The 14,087-nt window shown below is 35.8% G+C and overlaps 1 protein-coding gene across 2 annotated transcripts in view; it reads right to left on the reverse strand.

The window, feature by feature from the left end:
* Positions 1-14,087, reverse strand: part of IFT56 (intraflagellar transport 56) — a 43,887-nt gene that overhangs the window by 9,601 nt on the left and 20,199 nt on the right. For both annotated transcript variants that reach the window (XM_084896759.1, XM_084896758.1), the window contains exons 9-16: positions 13,348-13,450; positions 10,678-10,733; positions 9,384-9,437; positions 7,538-7,601; positions 4,943-5,031; positions 4,651-4,734; positions 3,398-3,467; positions 2,015-2,121 (exon numbers count right to left, since the gene is read on the reverse strand). In XM_084896759.1, coding sequence (XP_084752885.1) covers positions 2,015-2,121; positions 3,398-3,467; positions 4,651-4,734; positions 4,943-5,031; positions 7,538-7,601; positions 9,384-9,437; positions 10,678-10,733; positions 13,348-13,450 — 627 coding nt within the window. The remainder of the gene's footprint in view (positions 1-2,014; positions 2,122-3,397; positions 3,468-4,650; positions 4,735-4,942; positions 5,032-7,537; positions 7,602-9,383; positions 9,438-10,677; positions 10,734-13,347; positions 13,451-14,087) is intronic.

A 14,087-nucleotide genomic window follows, 5' to 3' on the forward strand; every position in this document is an offset into this window, starting at 1 on the left:
GAGAGAGAGAGAAACATCGACCTTTCGGTGCACAGACCAAGGCTCTATCCACTGGGCAACTTTTTCAAAGTCATTATCTTCCTTTCATCTTAACCCCATCCCCTTTTCATCTTCAATAGGGCCTCACTCCATTAAAAATGCCCCCACTCTCTTGAAACTTTAATCTTCCTGTTCAATGGCTCTTCTTCCTCTACCTAAAGACATACTCTTACCCCCTATTCTAAAAGAACTCCCTCTCCACCAGCCAAAATACCCCCCCCCCCAAAATCCCTAACCTGTTTCCCCTTTTCAGTTAGCTTCACATTTCTCCTTATCCTCAGCATCAGATTTTTAAAGACTGTGGTCCACAATAAGCTTACTGCATCTGCTTTCTAATGCTCTTCTCTTTTCCACCTACTGCTGTTTCTCAGGCCTCATGCAACTCCATCTACATGCAGATTTGACTTTTTTCTCCTTTCTTTGATTTTTGACAACATAGGAATTGGGGGGCGAGTAGTAGAAAGCACTTTTTCTCTCTTTTGTTTCCCCCACACACACCTTTCGGTTCACCTTCATCCTCTCTCTTTCACTGACTCTTCTATTTCTGTCTCATAAACACATGGTTTCTCATAACACTCCCCAGTTAACCTCTCTCCCCCATACTCTGCTGCTGCCACTCCCAGCACCACCACCATTACTGCTGTTAACTTCTAAAACTGGTCTCAAATCCTGATCTCTCACATGAACACCGGAACTTAAGGCTCACCCTAGTAAGTTTCCACATGTAATATCTCTGCCCCAAACACACGTCAGATTTAATATATCTAAAACTGAACTAAATTCTCATCCATTTATTTATTTATTTATTTATTTTTATTTTTTATTTTTTTATTAAGGTATTATATGTGTACATATCTTACAATTGCCCCCACACCCCTAAATTCTCATCTTTTGATGTTTTTTCCCCCCCTCTGCCTCCCCTAACTCACTTAACATCAATACCATCCACTAAGTCATGTTAAACAATTTCAAGTTTTCTGTTTCATAACCTTTTCTATTGATGGTGACTCACTTAATTTTTGTAATGATTCTTTTTTTAAAAAAAATTTGATTTCAGAGAGAGGGAGGGAGGTAGGGAGGGATAGAAACATCAATGATGGGAGAGAATCATTGATCATCTGCCTCCTGCATGCCCCCTACTGGGTTCAAGACCACAACCCAGGAATATACCCTGATTGGGAATGGAACTGCAACCTCCTGGTTCATAGGTTGACGCTCAACTATTGAGCCACACCAGCCAGGCTGTAATGATTCATTTCCACTAACACTAGACTCTCTTTACCTTTACCTGACATTTTCCTGTCTTTTGGATAAGCAGAAATATACCAAAAATAGGAATTTATGGAATTTGAGGCTAATTTTTAAAAATGCTCTTTAATTTTTTAAAAGCTCCCCCTGCTTTTCAAATCTCCTACACACACACACACACACACACACACACACACACAGACCTTTACTAAGTGACTGTGTCTTCTTTTTCCTTTTCTGGTTCCTTTGTCTTTCCTGTCTACTATTTGCATATTATTATTCCCTAAGGTTTGCAACCATTTACTTTTCTCACTTTACTTTCTTATCTGGGCAATTGTACTGTGTTTCAGGGTTTCAATTACTACTGAAATGTTGATTTCTCCAAATCTATGTCTCTAGATGTCTCAGGACATCTTTCTTAAGCTTCAAAACCAAATTTCCAAATCCCGGATGAATATTTGTATCTGGCTGCTATCTAAAGATTCACAGTCTTTGGAAATCTAAAACCTCCTCTCTAAATCATTATTTCATATACACATAAAAAACCAGCTCATGCTATCTATCTCTGAACTCAGTTCATTCATAATAAAGGTGACATTTCTGATATCGTTATGCAAATCCTCTCACCAATAGTTATTTAGTCTGTAGGACACTTTCCCTCAGCACACAGCTAATGCGGCAGTGGGCGGCTGACCTTCCATTTCCCTGCGGCCTCACTCAGACTCACCTTGTAGCAGTCATTAGCAATGAGCTGTAAGAGGCTAAATGACTCGCCAGAGGTTTCCATCTTGAGGTAAAGTTCCCAGGCCAGTCTTGGTTTCTTATTCATTATATCTACAAAAAGGAATCAAAGATTTATACTTTTGAAATGTACAAGAAATATATTTCTACATCTTGCTATTTTATGGATTTAGTTCTATGTTTCAACTACAAAAAGTAATGCTAAATAGTTCTTACATGAAAAGATCGCAATGTTGGCATTAAGTTGGTTCCCTATCTGAATTCTACCGTACTTAAATTTTTTATTGAAGTTAATATTCAGATAATTATGTCTTTTTAGGTTAGGTTGGATTCTAGTAGTTCCCACTCAGGTCATGTGCTTAAAAGAGAACACCTATCATTCATTCAAATCTACTCATATATTTTCAGCTTCACTTAGAATATCTGACTGCTAAAATTTTCCTGCAACTTTAAATCTAGGTGAACAGAAGGAGCAAAAAAAGATAGTGAAAAGAGAGACAGAGAGACAGACAGACAGACACTGTAAGCTAAATAATATTTTAAAAATCATGTTTTCGACATTTTGCCCGATTTTAGTCCTGCATCATAGTGAAAAGATAAAATTAGCATAACAGTATTATTTCACACAAAACAACACTATAAACTGAGACTCTGGAAACTTTAACAGGAAGAACCTGCCATCTTTCAGGGTTGGACATGCTAGGTCAATGCTACATGGCAGACCTAATCACATGGTAAAATTATATATGTGCATGACCACCCTAACTGACCAGCATTAATAACACAGTTTTGGTGTTCACTTATTTTATAGCACAAAACAAAATTAGAAAATTCTCAGTATAATTTCCATCCAGAAGATTATATAGCAGGGAACAAAAAAATATTTTTTCCATAACATTTGAAAGAAGACTCATAGCCCATCTAGCGTGACTGAGTAGTTGAGCGTTGACCTGTGAACCAGGAAATCAGAGATCCGATTCCTGGTCAGGGCACATGCCCAGTTTGCAGGCTCAATCCTCAGTGTGAGGCATGCAGAAGGCAGCCTATCAATGATTCCTTCTCATCATTGATGTTTTTACTCTTTCTCTCTCCCTTCCTCTCTGAAATCAATAAAAATATATTTAATAAAAAAAAAGACTCACAGTATGATCATGGGGATATAAAGTACAGCATAGGGAATGAAGTCAATAATATTGTAATAACTACATGTGGTATCATATAGGTACTAGATTTATCATGGTGATAACTTAATAACTGTAAGATACATAATGTCTAATCACTGTGGTATATACCAGAAACTAATATAATATTGTATGTCAACTGTAATTGAAAAAAAAAAAATACAGTAAAAAAAAAAAAAAAGACTCACAGCATCGAGCTAACCAACTGAGGTAAATGTAATCATTTTTTAACTTCTCACTTTGTATTAAAAGGAAAACCTGCAAGGAGAGGAAAGAAAGGGAATAAACATGAAAATGGCTTTGTAGTAAAAACATTCATATCTGTTTATCTTACATTAATGTTTAACATAGCCTTATAGATGACCAAATTCTAAACAGGCTGCTAAGATACTGAAGGACAAAATTGTGGCGATTTTAACATACTTCTCTGTTATTGATATCACAACCTTACAAAAGGTTGGTAGGATATAAAAGACTTGAACAAAATAATTAACAATTGTATAATACATATTATTTTCAAGAATGCATGACCATGCTACTGGGATTGACCATGCAATTTTAAAGGACTGGTGTTACATAGACCACATTCTGTGACCACAATACAATTAAATTAGAAATCAAAATTTAAAACCTAAGAAGGATAATACAAGCTTGAAAATCATGAAACATTTTAAAATAACTCAGTCTAAAAAGGAATCATAATGGAAATTAGTAGAATAATTCGTTAAATAACGAAAGTCAATTGAATAATTCAACTGAATTATTTTGAATAATTTAAACAAATCACTTCTATGAAGTTAGAAGCAAGATCATTGTTAGCCTTATAGAAAAGAGATTGAGTCAAAGAGGGGATGAGGATGTTTCTAGGATTATGATAATATTGTTTCATGATTTAGGTTCTAGTTATTTGGTTCTATTCCCCATAAAAAATCCATCAAGCTGTACACTGAGTGGCCAGATTATTATGATCTCTGAACATATAATAATCTGACCACTCAGTGCAGACTGACCACAGAGTTGGGATTTTAAAATACGGTTTTTCCATGTATGAGAACTGCATTGTGGGTAGTTAGAAAGGAGCAGAGGACTTACTATCTCCTGGTCCCTTGACATGTCAAGATTTGCAAGCTTTCCCTTATACATAAGTACACTGAGTGGCCAGATTATTATGTGTTCAGAGATCATAATAATCTGGCACTCAGTGTATACTTTGATTGGCATACTTTTCTCCATGTATATTATGCTTTTATAAAATTTATCAAAAAATGAAAACATTAATGTGGTCACAAAATCTATATATCTATTCACATTGTATTTTCTAATGTGACCTAAGAACAAAGAAACTTTTAATAGTCCTTTACCCTTGAATATTTTATCTCAGTGAGAAAAAGACAACATTTTAGACTGAATCACTTAAATGCCTTCCAAAGCAGGTACCCACCTCTTCACCCTCACTGGTATTGCCTGTTGTAGCTTTGGCTTGGGCATAATTAAAGTTAAAGATGTCATCATTATAGAAGTAACTCTGAAAAACATTCCAAGAACAGGTCACATTGAGTATTAACATATAAAATAGAAAAACATCAGCTATATAAAATAAACACAAAAATAAGCATAAGGAATTAGCTGATGCCACCATAAAAAAAAAAAGGCCATCTCTAAGAACATCTTCTCTCTGAGATATTATATATAGTATTTTGTATACAAAGTCATCTAGAAAATTCTATACTGACCTTAAATGAGTTGAGGTAAATCAAGACATCTTCAAATTGCTTGAGCAGGAAAAAGCAGGAAGCCATGCACTGTCTCCCTGGTATTGTGTCTGAAATGGAACGGGAACAGATACCATGTCCACTCATGAAACTAAAAGGCATCTTTAGCAGAAACTTCAGTTATTTATAATTTAGAGATTGGAATGTATTACAAGACAGCTTTCTAGATTCTGAAATTATAGGTTCTGTGTAGTGGACAAAATCTCTGCATAATGGAGATCACAGGACTTCAGAGTGACCAATAATCTCTCTCCGTGTTAACTCTGAGTTCAAAATGAATACATGCCCTGCAGGCTACAGTATTCTCCAGATCACTTTTTATTTTCTTGCCCAACTCTGACACCTTCACATATAACTAATGTGGCATGGTCTCCATTGTTACTCATCTAAGACAAGCTAGCCCTTTAAAAACAAACAAACATATATATATGTCAAACTTTATATATATATATATATGGAAGGGAGATATATAACCATTGATGAGAGAGAATCATTGGCCTGCAGCCTCCTGCACGCCCCACTGGGGATCGAGCCCAACACCTGGGGAATGTGCCCTGACAGGAAATTGAACTGTGACCTCCTGGTTCATAGGTCGATGCTCAATCACTGAGCCACGCTGGCCAGGCAACTTTCAATCTCAAATGGAGAATAAATTTGCCATGGAACCACCTGATCCTGATCCTGACCCAACTGTCTGTCTGATATCATATTCCTATATGAGGCAGCAGATGTTTAGTGTAACCTCCATGCTTGCCATTGGCACTCCCAATCCTTCTTATTCAGTTTCTGCTCAATTTTCCCCTTAGCAACTCATCATAGTCATATCTACACTAATAAAAGAGAAAAATGCTAATTGACAGTACCTTTGCTATGCCAACAGCCAATCAGAGTATGCAAATTAACCCAACAAAGATGACAGTTAATTTGCATATACTGATGGAGGGAGGAGTGAAGACTGAAGACAGTTTAGAAGGAAGAGGGAGGAAAAGTGAAAAGCAAGGTGGCTGCCAGAGGGAAGGTGAGTGCGGGGTGGGTGGCAGCTGCAGCGGCAGCACGCATGGCCACAGCGGCTGCTTGCAGGAATCTTTCTGCAAAGGGGCTCCTAGTATACTATATAATCTATTTATTTGTTATGTTTATAGTCTGTCACACTAGACTGTATGTTCCACAAAAGAAGGGGGATTTTAGTTTTGTTTACTGCTATATCCCAACGCCTCAATAAATTTTTGTAGTATGAATGAGTGAAATGGAGAAGGAAATATTTGGTAAATGTTTTTGGTGAAATATTTGGAAAAGAAATATCCAGGAGTGATAAAATATTTAACAACCAGTTCAGCATGAACACATCATCAGAATAGATGCTGGCCATATACAACTGGTACGAACAGCCATACCAGTTCACACTGGTTATTGGCTCTTTTTATAGCTCTTCCTCAAGTCTTACACTAAATCTTGATTGATGAAATCAATACTTTAATAACAGAAACAAAGCCACAAAATGACTTGTGGGAAATATGGGTGAATATTACATAACTGTAGGGGTCAAAGCACTGTCTAAGCTTGATACCCATGTTAGAATTCATTATGGAGAGGATAAACTTAGTTTAATAAGATTTAAATAGTTTAATATAAGAAAAAATACAACAGGTAAAGTTGAAAGTCAAATGACTCACTAGGAAAAAATATCTACAAGAGCTCTTGAAAAATCAATTATAGTTACCATTTCAAATAATAAAAACAGAATAAAAAATTAAAAACTCATAAACTAAAGAATATATTTATTCTTCTCTATTTCTAAATTCTCTCATCCCACTCTAGCCGAAATGCTGAAAAGAGCTAATTCCAATATTCTCTCTTTTATCTGACTTCCCACTTTATAATGGGAAACCTAACAGATGTATCCCTTATTCTTATTCTTTTTAGAATGTTAGATGAAAAATATTTTATTTATTTAAATGAGGCATGGGGCTCACCGGCTGTGAGTTTGACATGTTTGCCAAAGACTCAAACTTGATCAGTCAGTATACCACTGAAGCACAGTAATCTCCATCTTGTATAAAACTGCTGTTTGAATCCTCTGCTATTGTTAGATAGTCCCTAGTCCTGTAAACTTTGTCATTATAAATTCTGTCACTTTAAGAAAGTCTGTTATTCTGTAAAATGACTTTGTTTTTAGTTCAAATAATAGAAAAAGATAAACTTAACTGCCTGAACTTGCAAGCTAGCCATCCAGTGGAATAGACTGATACTGATAATAATTCCCATATTCTTATGCCAAGTACAAACTCATTATGTATTCAAGGTTACAACTGTCTGTAACAATAACTAACACAGTTATTTGTAATATCTGTAAACAAAGAGGCTCGAAAAGTATAAATATGAGACACTTCCTCTATTTCTGGGCTCAAAGATTTGGAAAGAGACACCTACTTCTGGGCCGCGTACAATAAATGACTCCTAATTAATGGGCTCATTGGCATCTGGTATCCCATTCGATGATAGACAATACAACACAACCAAGCTCAAATTATGGATCGTGTTCATAAGTAGACATACCACATTCACTAGCTGATCCTCCCACCAGTTGGAAGAACTGCTGGGCAATTTTCATATGATCCCTCTGAAAAACAAAGCAGAGCTTCTATAGAGGAATAAAATGAAAATATTCTATTTATATTATACTTTACGGTTTTAACATATTTATCAGGATTTAAGTCCTTCCAAACAAAAGGAATGTTGATTAGCACACAACTAGAAAATGAAAACCTGAAACTGAATCAACACCTACTCTGGCCCTAGCCGGTTTGGCTCAGTAGATAAGAGTGTCACCCTGCAGACTGAGGGGTCCCAAGTTTGATTCTAGTCAAGGGCTTGGTTGCAAGCTCCTCTTGGCCTGGGCCCTGATTGGGGTGCATGCAGGAGGCAACCAACTGATGTGTCTCTCTCACATTGATGTTTCTTTCTCTTTGTCTCTCCACCTCCCACTCTTTCTTAAAATCAATAGAAAAATATCCTTAAGTGAGGATTAAAAAACAAAAACCCCACAAAAAAACCTACTCTGGGTCAGATAGAAAACAAGGGAAAAAAATCCATCCCAAAGTTCTATCCTAAAAGTACCATCATTAAATGAACTCACTCATGTACTCATTCATTCACATAACAAATATTTATTGTTCTTTTACCATATATCAGAACTTGTAGTATGACTATAGTTATAATAAGTAGTATTTATTAAACAAACTCATTTATCTATTCAATAACTATTTATAGCCTATCAATGAATGAGGCTCTGTGAAGTGAGCTGGAAATAAGATTTATTTATATCCCACTTTGTTACAAAAAGAACTTAGTATTATTATTTAGAATATTAGAATTCTAAAGAATAAAAGAATCTTTATTCTTTTTAGAATATTAGATGAATAATATTTAGATAAGAGCTTAATTTTAGACACAGTTTTTGTATTTATAAAAAGCATTCCAATAAAAACAATTATTCTGCCAAAACTGGTTTGGCTCAGTGGATAGAGCGTCGGCCTGTGGACTGAAAGGTCCCAGGTTCGATTCCGGTCAGGGGCATGTACCTTGGTTGCGGGCACATCTCCAGTAGGGGGTGTGCAAGAGGCAGCTGATCGATGTTTCTCTATCACCGATGTTTCTAACTCTCTATCCCTCTCTCTTCCTCTGTAAAAAAATCAATAAAATATATATATATATTTTAAAAAAACATTATTCTCATTTACAGATGCCAAAATTATAGCTCAGAGGTGTACAATGTTGAAAAAAAAGTCTCTGAAAATAAGAATGCAGCTGTGCAATGATTTGTTGTTATTAGATATATACACTGTTTAAAAATTGGGCTCTTTTTATTTTATATACTTATTTATTTATTTATTTTTTAATAGGGTAGACTGATACTTTATTCCTCAACGTTGTTTTAAAACAACTTTTGAAAAAGAACTCAGTCCTTTAATTTGCCATCTTTTGGTTGTTGATTAATAATAAAAATGTACAAATATGAAAATTTTGATATTTCTTGGACTTGCAATATCTCTCTCTTAATACTGTTACGCCCAGACTTCGTGATCCCCAAGGACCACCAGGGAGCTCAGTCCGATGCAATAAACAAAAGAGCCTTTTCCATGCTAGCATGGGCTCTGTCCCACTCAAAAATTGGGCTCTTTTTAAACAAGCAACAATTCTTAGCATTAAAGACTTTTCTCTTTTTTTTATCTTTAACAGAATTCTTTTTACAATGGGACCTGATTGGGGGATAGGGAGAAATGAAGACTGCAGAAGAGCCTATTTGTAAGCTTGCTGATGGTTGAACGTTCACGTTTGTTTTGTTTTTTTTCCATACACTATAACTTTGCAAACTATGGATTACAAGTGATTTCATACTCACCGATCCCATTTCCTGGCCAAGGGCTGCATTGACCACTCCCTTGAGGATATACTCCTGGAAAGATGCAATAACAATGATTTCAAAGGAATGTGGTGCTATGAGATATCTTTCAAGTTAATTATTTACAACAACTCAGTACTTCACATATATTATCAAAAGTTCCCCAGAGTTACTTTTCTCTGTTCTATCCCTGGCCTGAATGAATTAAGAGATTTTCATTTAGTTCCAGCAGGCAAGTGTCCATATAACAGAACCCACCATATTTGTAAATTCTCAATCTTAAGCAGAAATAACTCAGTGAAACTTCTAGGAGTTAAGTTTTGTTTCATTTAAATATAATGGAAACAAATTAACAGTAAAAATGTTTACATAATAATTTGTATCACCTTGTCAGCCACTGCCATTCTCTGTGACTATTTCATCATATGCATTATTTTCCCTTTTCAATACTATAATAACTTTCCTTTGCTAGTTGATTCTTTCTTATAAATAAATAAAGTGTCCTCTAGTTTCCATACGTAAAGCATTCTCTTTTGGAGTCCTAGGGCCTCACCTATATCCTTTTCAGACTTGGGTCTATTCTTTAACAGACACTCTCCTTAGCAGTTTTATCAATTTTTAAAAAATATATATTTTATTGATTTTCTATAGAGAAGAAGGGAGAGGGCTAGAGAGTTAGAAACATGGATGACAGAGAAACATTGATCAGCTGCCTTCTGCACACCTCCTGCTGGGGATGAGTCTGCAACCAAGGTACATGCCCTTGACCAGAGTAGAACCTGGGACCTTTCAATCCATAGGCCAACATTCTTTCCACTGAGCCAAACCAGTTAAGGCAGCTTTATCAATTTTTATATGGATGTTCTCTTTTTTTTTTTTTTAGAAGTCTCATAAAAAGAATCATACAGGAGATTCTAAAGCTTTTATTTTTATTTATTTATTTATTTATTTATTTATTTTTTTAAATATATTTTATTGATTTTTCCCAGAGAGGAAGAGAGAGATAGAGAGTTAGAAACATCGATGAGAGAGAATCATTGATCAGCTGCCTCTTGCACACCCCCTACTGGGGATTTGCCCGCAACCAAGGTACATGCCCTTGCCCGGAATCGAACCCGGGACCTTTCAGTCCGCAGGCCGACGCTCTATCCATTGAGCCAAACCAGTCCCAGCATGATTCTAAAGCTTTTAAATGCATTTGAGAAATATATCTGTTTAGACTTCTGGGGTTTAGACTTCCGACGTTCTACCACTGAGCAAACCAGTTTCGGCAAAATATAACATTCTTAATTACCTGAGGAGTAGCAGGTTCCAGATCCTTGATTAAGTTATAAGCTTCTTGTACATCATCTAAAATACAAAAAATAAGTAGCTATACTAGTCGTATTTCAGTACTCTTCTGAAACAGTCTACAACAGGTAAGATCCTTCAGTACTGAAACTTTCATGAGAATTATGATCTATTCTATCTGTCCTATAAGTCTCTGTCAAGTTCAATGTTGAATAGTTATCCTAAAGATAACCAAATATCCTTAGGAAAACCATATTAAGCCACGGAGCACTTAAAACATGTTCAAGCAAAGATTATAGATTGGGTGTTACATACCAATGACACCATAGTTACCTAAGAAAAACAACCATTTTTTCGGGCACATCCCTGGTGCGGGGTGTGCGGGAGGCAGCTGGTCGGTGTTTCTCTCTCATCGATGTTACTAGCTCTCTATCTCTCTCCCTTCCCCTCTGTAAAATATCAATAAAAAATATTTTTTTTAAAAAGAAAAACAACTATTTTTATAATATTTAACAATAAAAAAGAGATATGTACAGAGGTGGGCAAAAGAAGGTTAAATTATCAATCATCATTACCTAAAAGATAAAGCTTAAGTAAAGATAAGAAATAATAACAATAATAAGACAAATAAGTAATATAATCATTAAATAATAGTAATACAAGAACAAACTGTTTCGTGTACTCACAACTATAAACCTACTTTTGCTGACCCCTGTATTAGGCATGTAGGAATGAAATGACATTAAGTCTGTGTTTTGCTTTTCAACATTTCAGCAACAAAAAAAAAACACCAAAAGGGAGCTGAAACCAGTTTGGCTCAGTGGATAGAGCATCGGCCTCCGGAATGAAAGGTCCCAGGTTCCATTCCGGTCAAAGGCATGTACCTTGGTTTCAGGCACATCCCCAGTAGGGGGTGTGCAAGAGGCAGCCGATCCATGATTCTCTCTCATCGATGTTTCTAACTCTCTATCCCTCTCTCTTCCTCTCTGTAAAAAAATCAATAAAATATATTAACAACAACAACAACAAAAAAAACCAAGAGGGAGGATAGATGAAAAAAGATTGTCAATATCTTGAAAACCATTGAATCTGGGATGATTATATGGTATCCATACTACTTCTGTTTATGTCTGAAATTTTTAAAAAATATATTTCATTGATTTTTTTACAGAGGGGAAGAGAGGGATAGAGAGTTAGAAACATTGATGAGAGAGAATCGTAGATCAGCTGCCTCTTGCACACTCCCCACTGGGGATGTGCCCACAACCAAGGTACATGCCCTTGACCAGAATCGAACCTGGGACCTTTCAGTCCACAGGCCGATGCTCTATCCACGGAGCCAAACCGGTTTCGGCTGTCTGAAATTTTTTATAATAAAAATTAAGACTATTAAAACATTAATTTATAAAATATATAATATGCTTCTTTTTTTGGTTTTTGTTAATCTTCAGCTGAGGATATCTTTCCATTTATTTTTAGAGAGAGTGGAAGGGAGGGAAGGGGAGAAACAGAGAGAGAAAAGCATCCATGTGAGAGAGATACATCTATTGGTTGCCTTCTATACACGCTCAACCAAGGCCAGGGATCAAGCCTGCAACGGAGGTACATGCCCTTAGCCAGAATTGAACCCGGACCCTTCAGTCCGAGAGCCAATGCTCTATCCACTGAGCCAAACCAGATAGGGCAGATGTTTCTTATCACAAAGTATATTTCTTTGTGTTTACATATCATATAGAGAGAACTATTTGCAAGTTCATGATTTTATTTTAATCAACACATTTTCCTCAGTGAGGATTATGTTGTCTGGTTGCTTTCTACTATGCATCTAAAAAGTCCCACACTGTTAGTCTGAAGTCCATGATGGAGTGCCACCACCAGTGCATGGTCGCTACTACCCTGTACTTATAACAAACTGCTTTAGGATATGTCTAACAATTTTACTTAAGGGCAATAAATGTCACATTCTCTTTGAATTAAAATATTTTTTCATAGAAACTGAGAGCACAAAGAAATAGAAAGTTAAACAATTAGGAAAAAACAAAACAAAAACAGTTAATGATAAAAAAATACTTAAGATGTGGATGTATATCAAGCATGTCAAACTCAAAGGCTAACATGGGCCAAATAAACAAGTTTTAAGTTTATGTGGGCCACAAAAAAATGAAAGCTTCAATTTTCATAGAAACATTTTGATAGAGATATGCTGAATACAAAGGGCTGAAATAAATGAATGATTGTTAACATAAAATAAAGGAACATTTTAATTAAAATTACTAACATTTTTTTCTTGAACATTAACTTGACACTGTAACTGCACAAATTAATAAACATAATGCAAATAAACCTATTTTTCTTGTTCTCCGAAAGCAAAATATTTCCTGTTGCACACATCAAACAAGTCAGTTCAAGACGAGTGGCCACTGGCTGCTAAAATATTCCCTGCTAATATTAGTGGAGAGAAATGGTGCGCCTGCGCATAAGACGCGTAATGGAAATGAATGCAACATGATTATAGATCAGTTATTAGTGAGTGCTGTAGTTTGTTATAATTATATATAACAGGATATTGTAAAAATTAAATTATGAAATTTTTATTAAAACAAATAGTTTAATTAGAGGTTAAATGTTCTAAAGTGTATTTTTATAAGCAAGACCAAGACAAAATTTTACTTACCTTGACGAAGGTAGTAAATCACTAAGTTTAGTCTTGCTTCAGGAATGACATCAACCAGGGGAGGCAAAACCTGCAAAGCCCCTTCACCTCCTCGGAAGACAACCTGGAGATGGAGAAGCCGTGTTATTATGGCAATGAGTACAAATGTATTTATTGGTAGAAATGTTTCAGGAACTGAGACTTGTAAGTGGGTACATGATGTCTAACTCTTATAGCCCTGGGAATCAGTTAATATCTTGAGAACTTTTATCATTCACTGAATGCATTATTATTATTATTATTTTTTATTTTATTAATTTTGTACAGAGAGGAAGGGAAAGAGATAGTTAGAAACATCGATGAGAGAGAGTCATCGATCAGTTGCCTCTTGCACACCCCCTACTGGGGATATGCCCGCAACCAAGGTACATGCCCTTGACCGGAATCGAACCCGGGACCCTTCAGTCCCCAAGCCAACGCTCTATCCATTGAGCCAAACCGGTCTCGGCTGAATGTATTATTATTACCTGTGCTTCTAACCATTTGCCTTCCCCATCTCTTTGATTTTGATCCTTGTATTTAAATATTTCCTTTTTTACTCTATCTAAAATCTATCTTCACTATCAGTCTTATATCCTTATGTGCCTTTATTTTTATTCATAGCACTTATCACTTCATTTTACATATTTCGATCTGTTACACCCACCAGCATATAAGCTCCACATGACAAGAAACTTGGCATTTACTGTGTACTCTCAGCC

Source organism: Pipistrellus hanaki, assembly GCF_964339955.1.
Source record: "Pipistrellus hanaki genome assembly, chromosome: 10".
In the NCBI taxonomy this organism is placed as follows: Eukaryota; Metazoa; Chordata; class Mammalia; order Chiroptera; family Vespertilionidae; genus Pipistrellus; species Pipistrellus hanaki.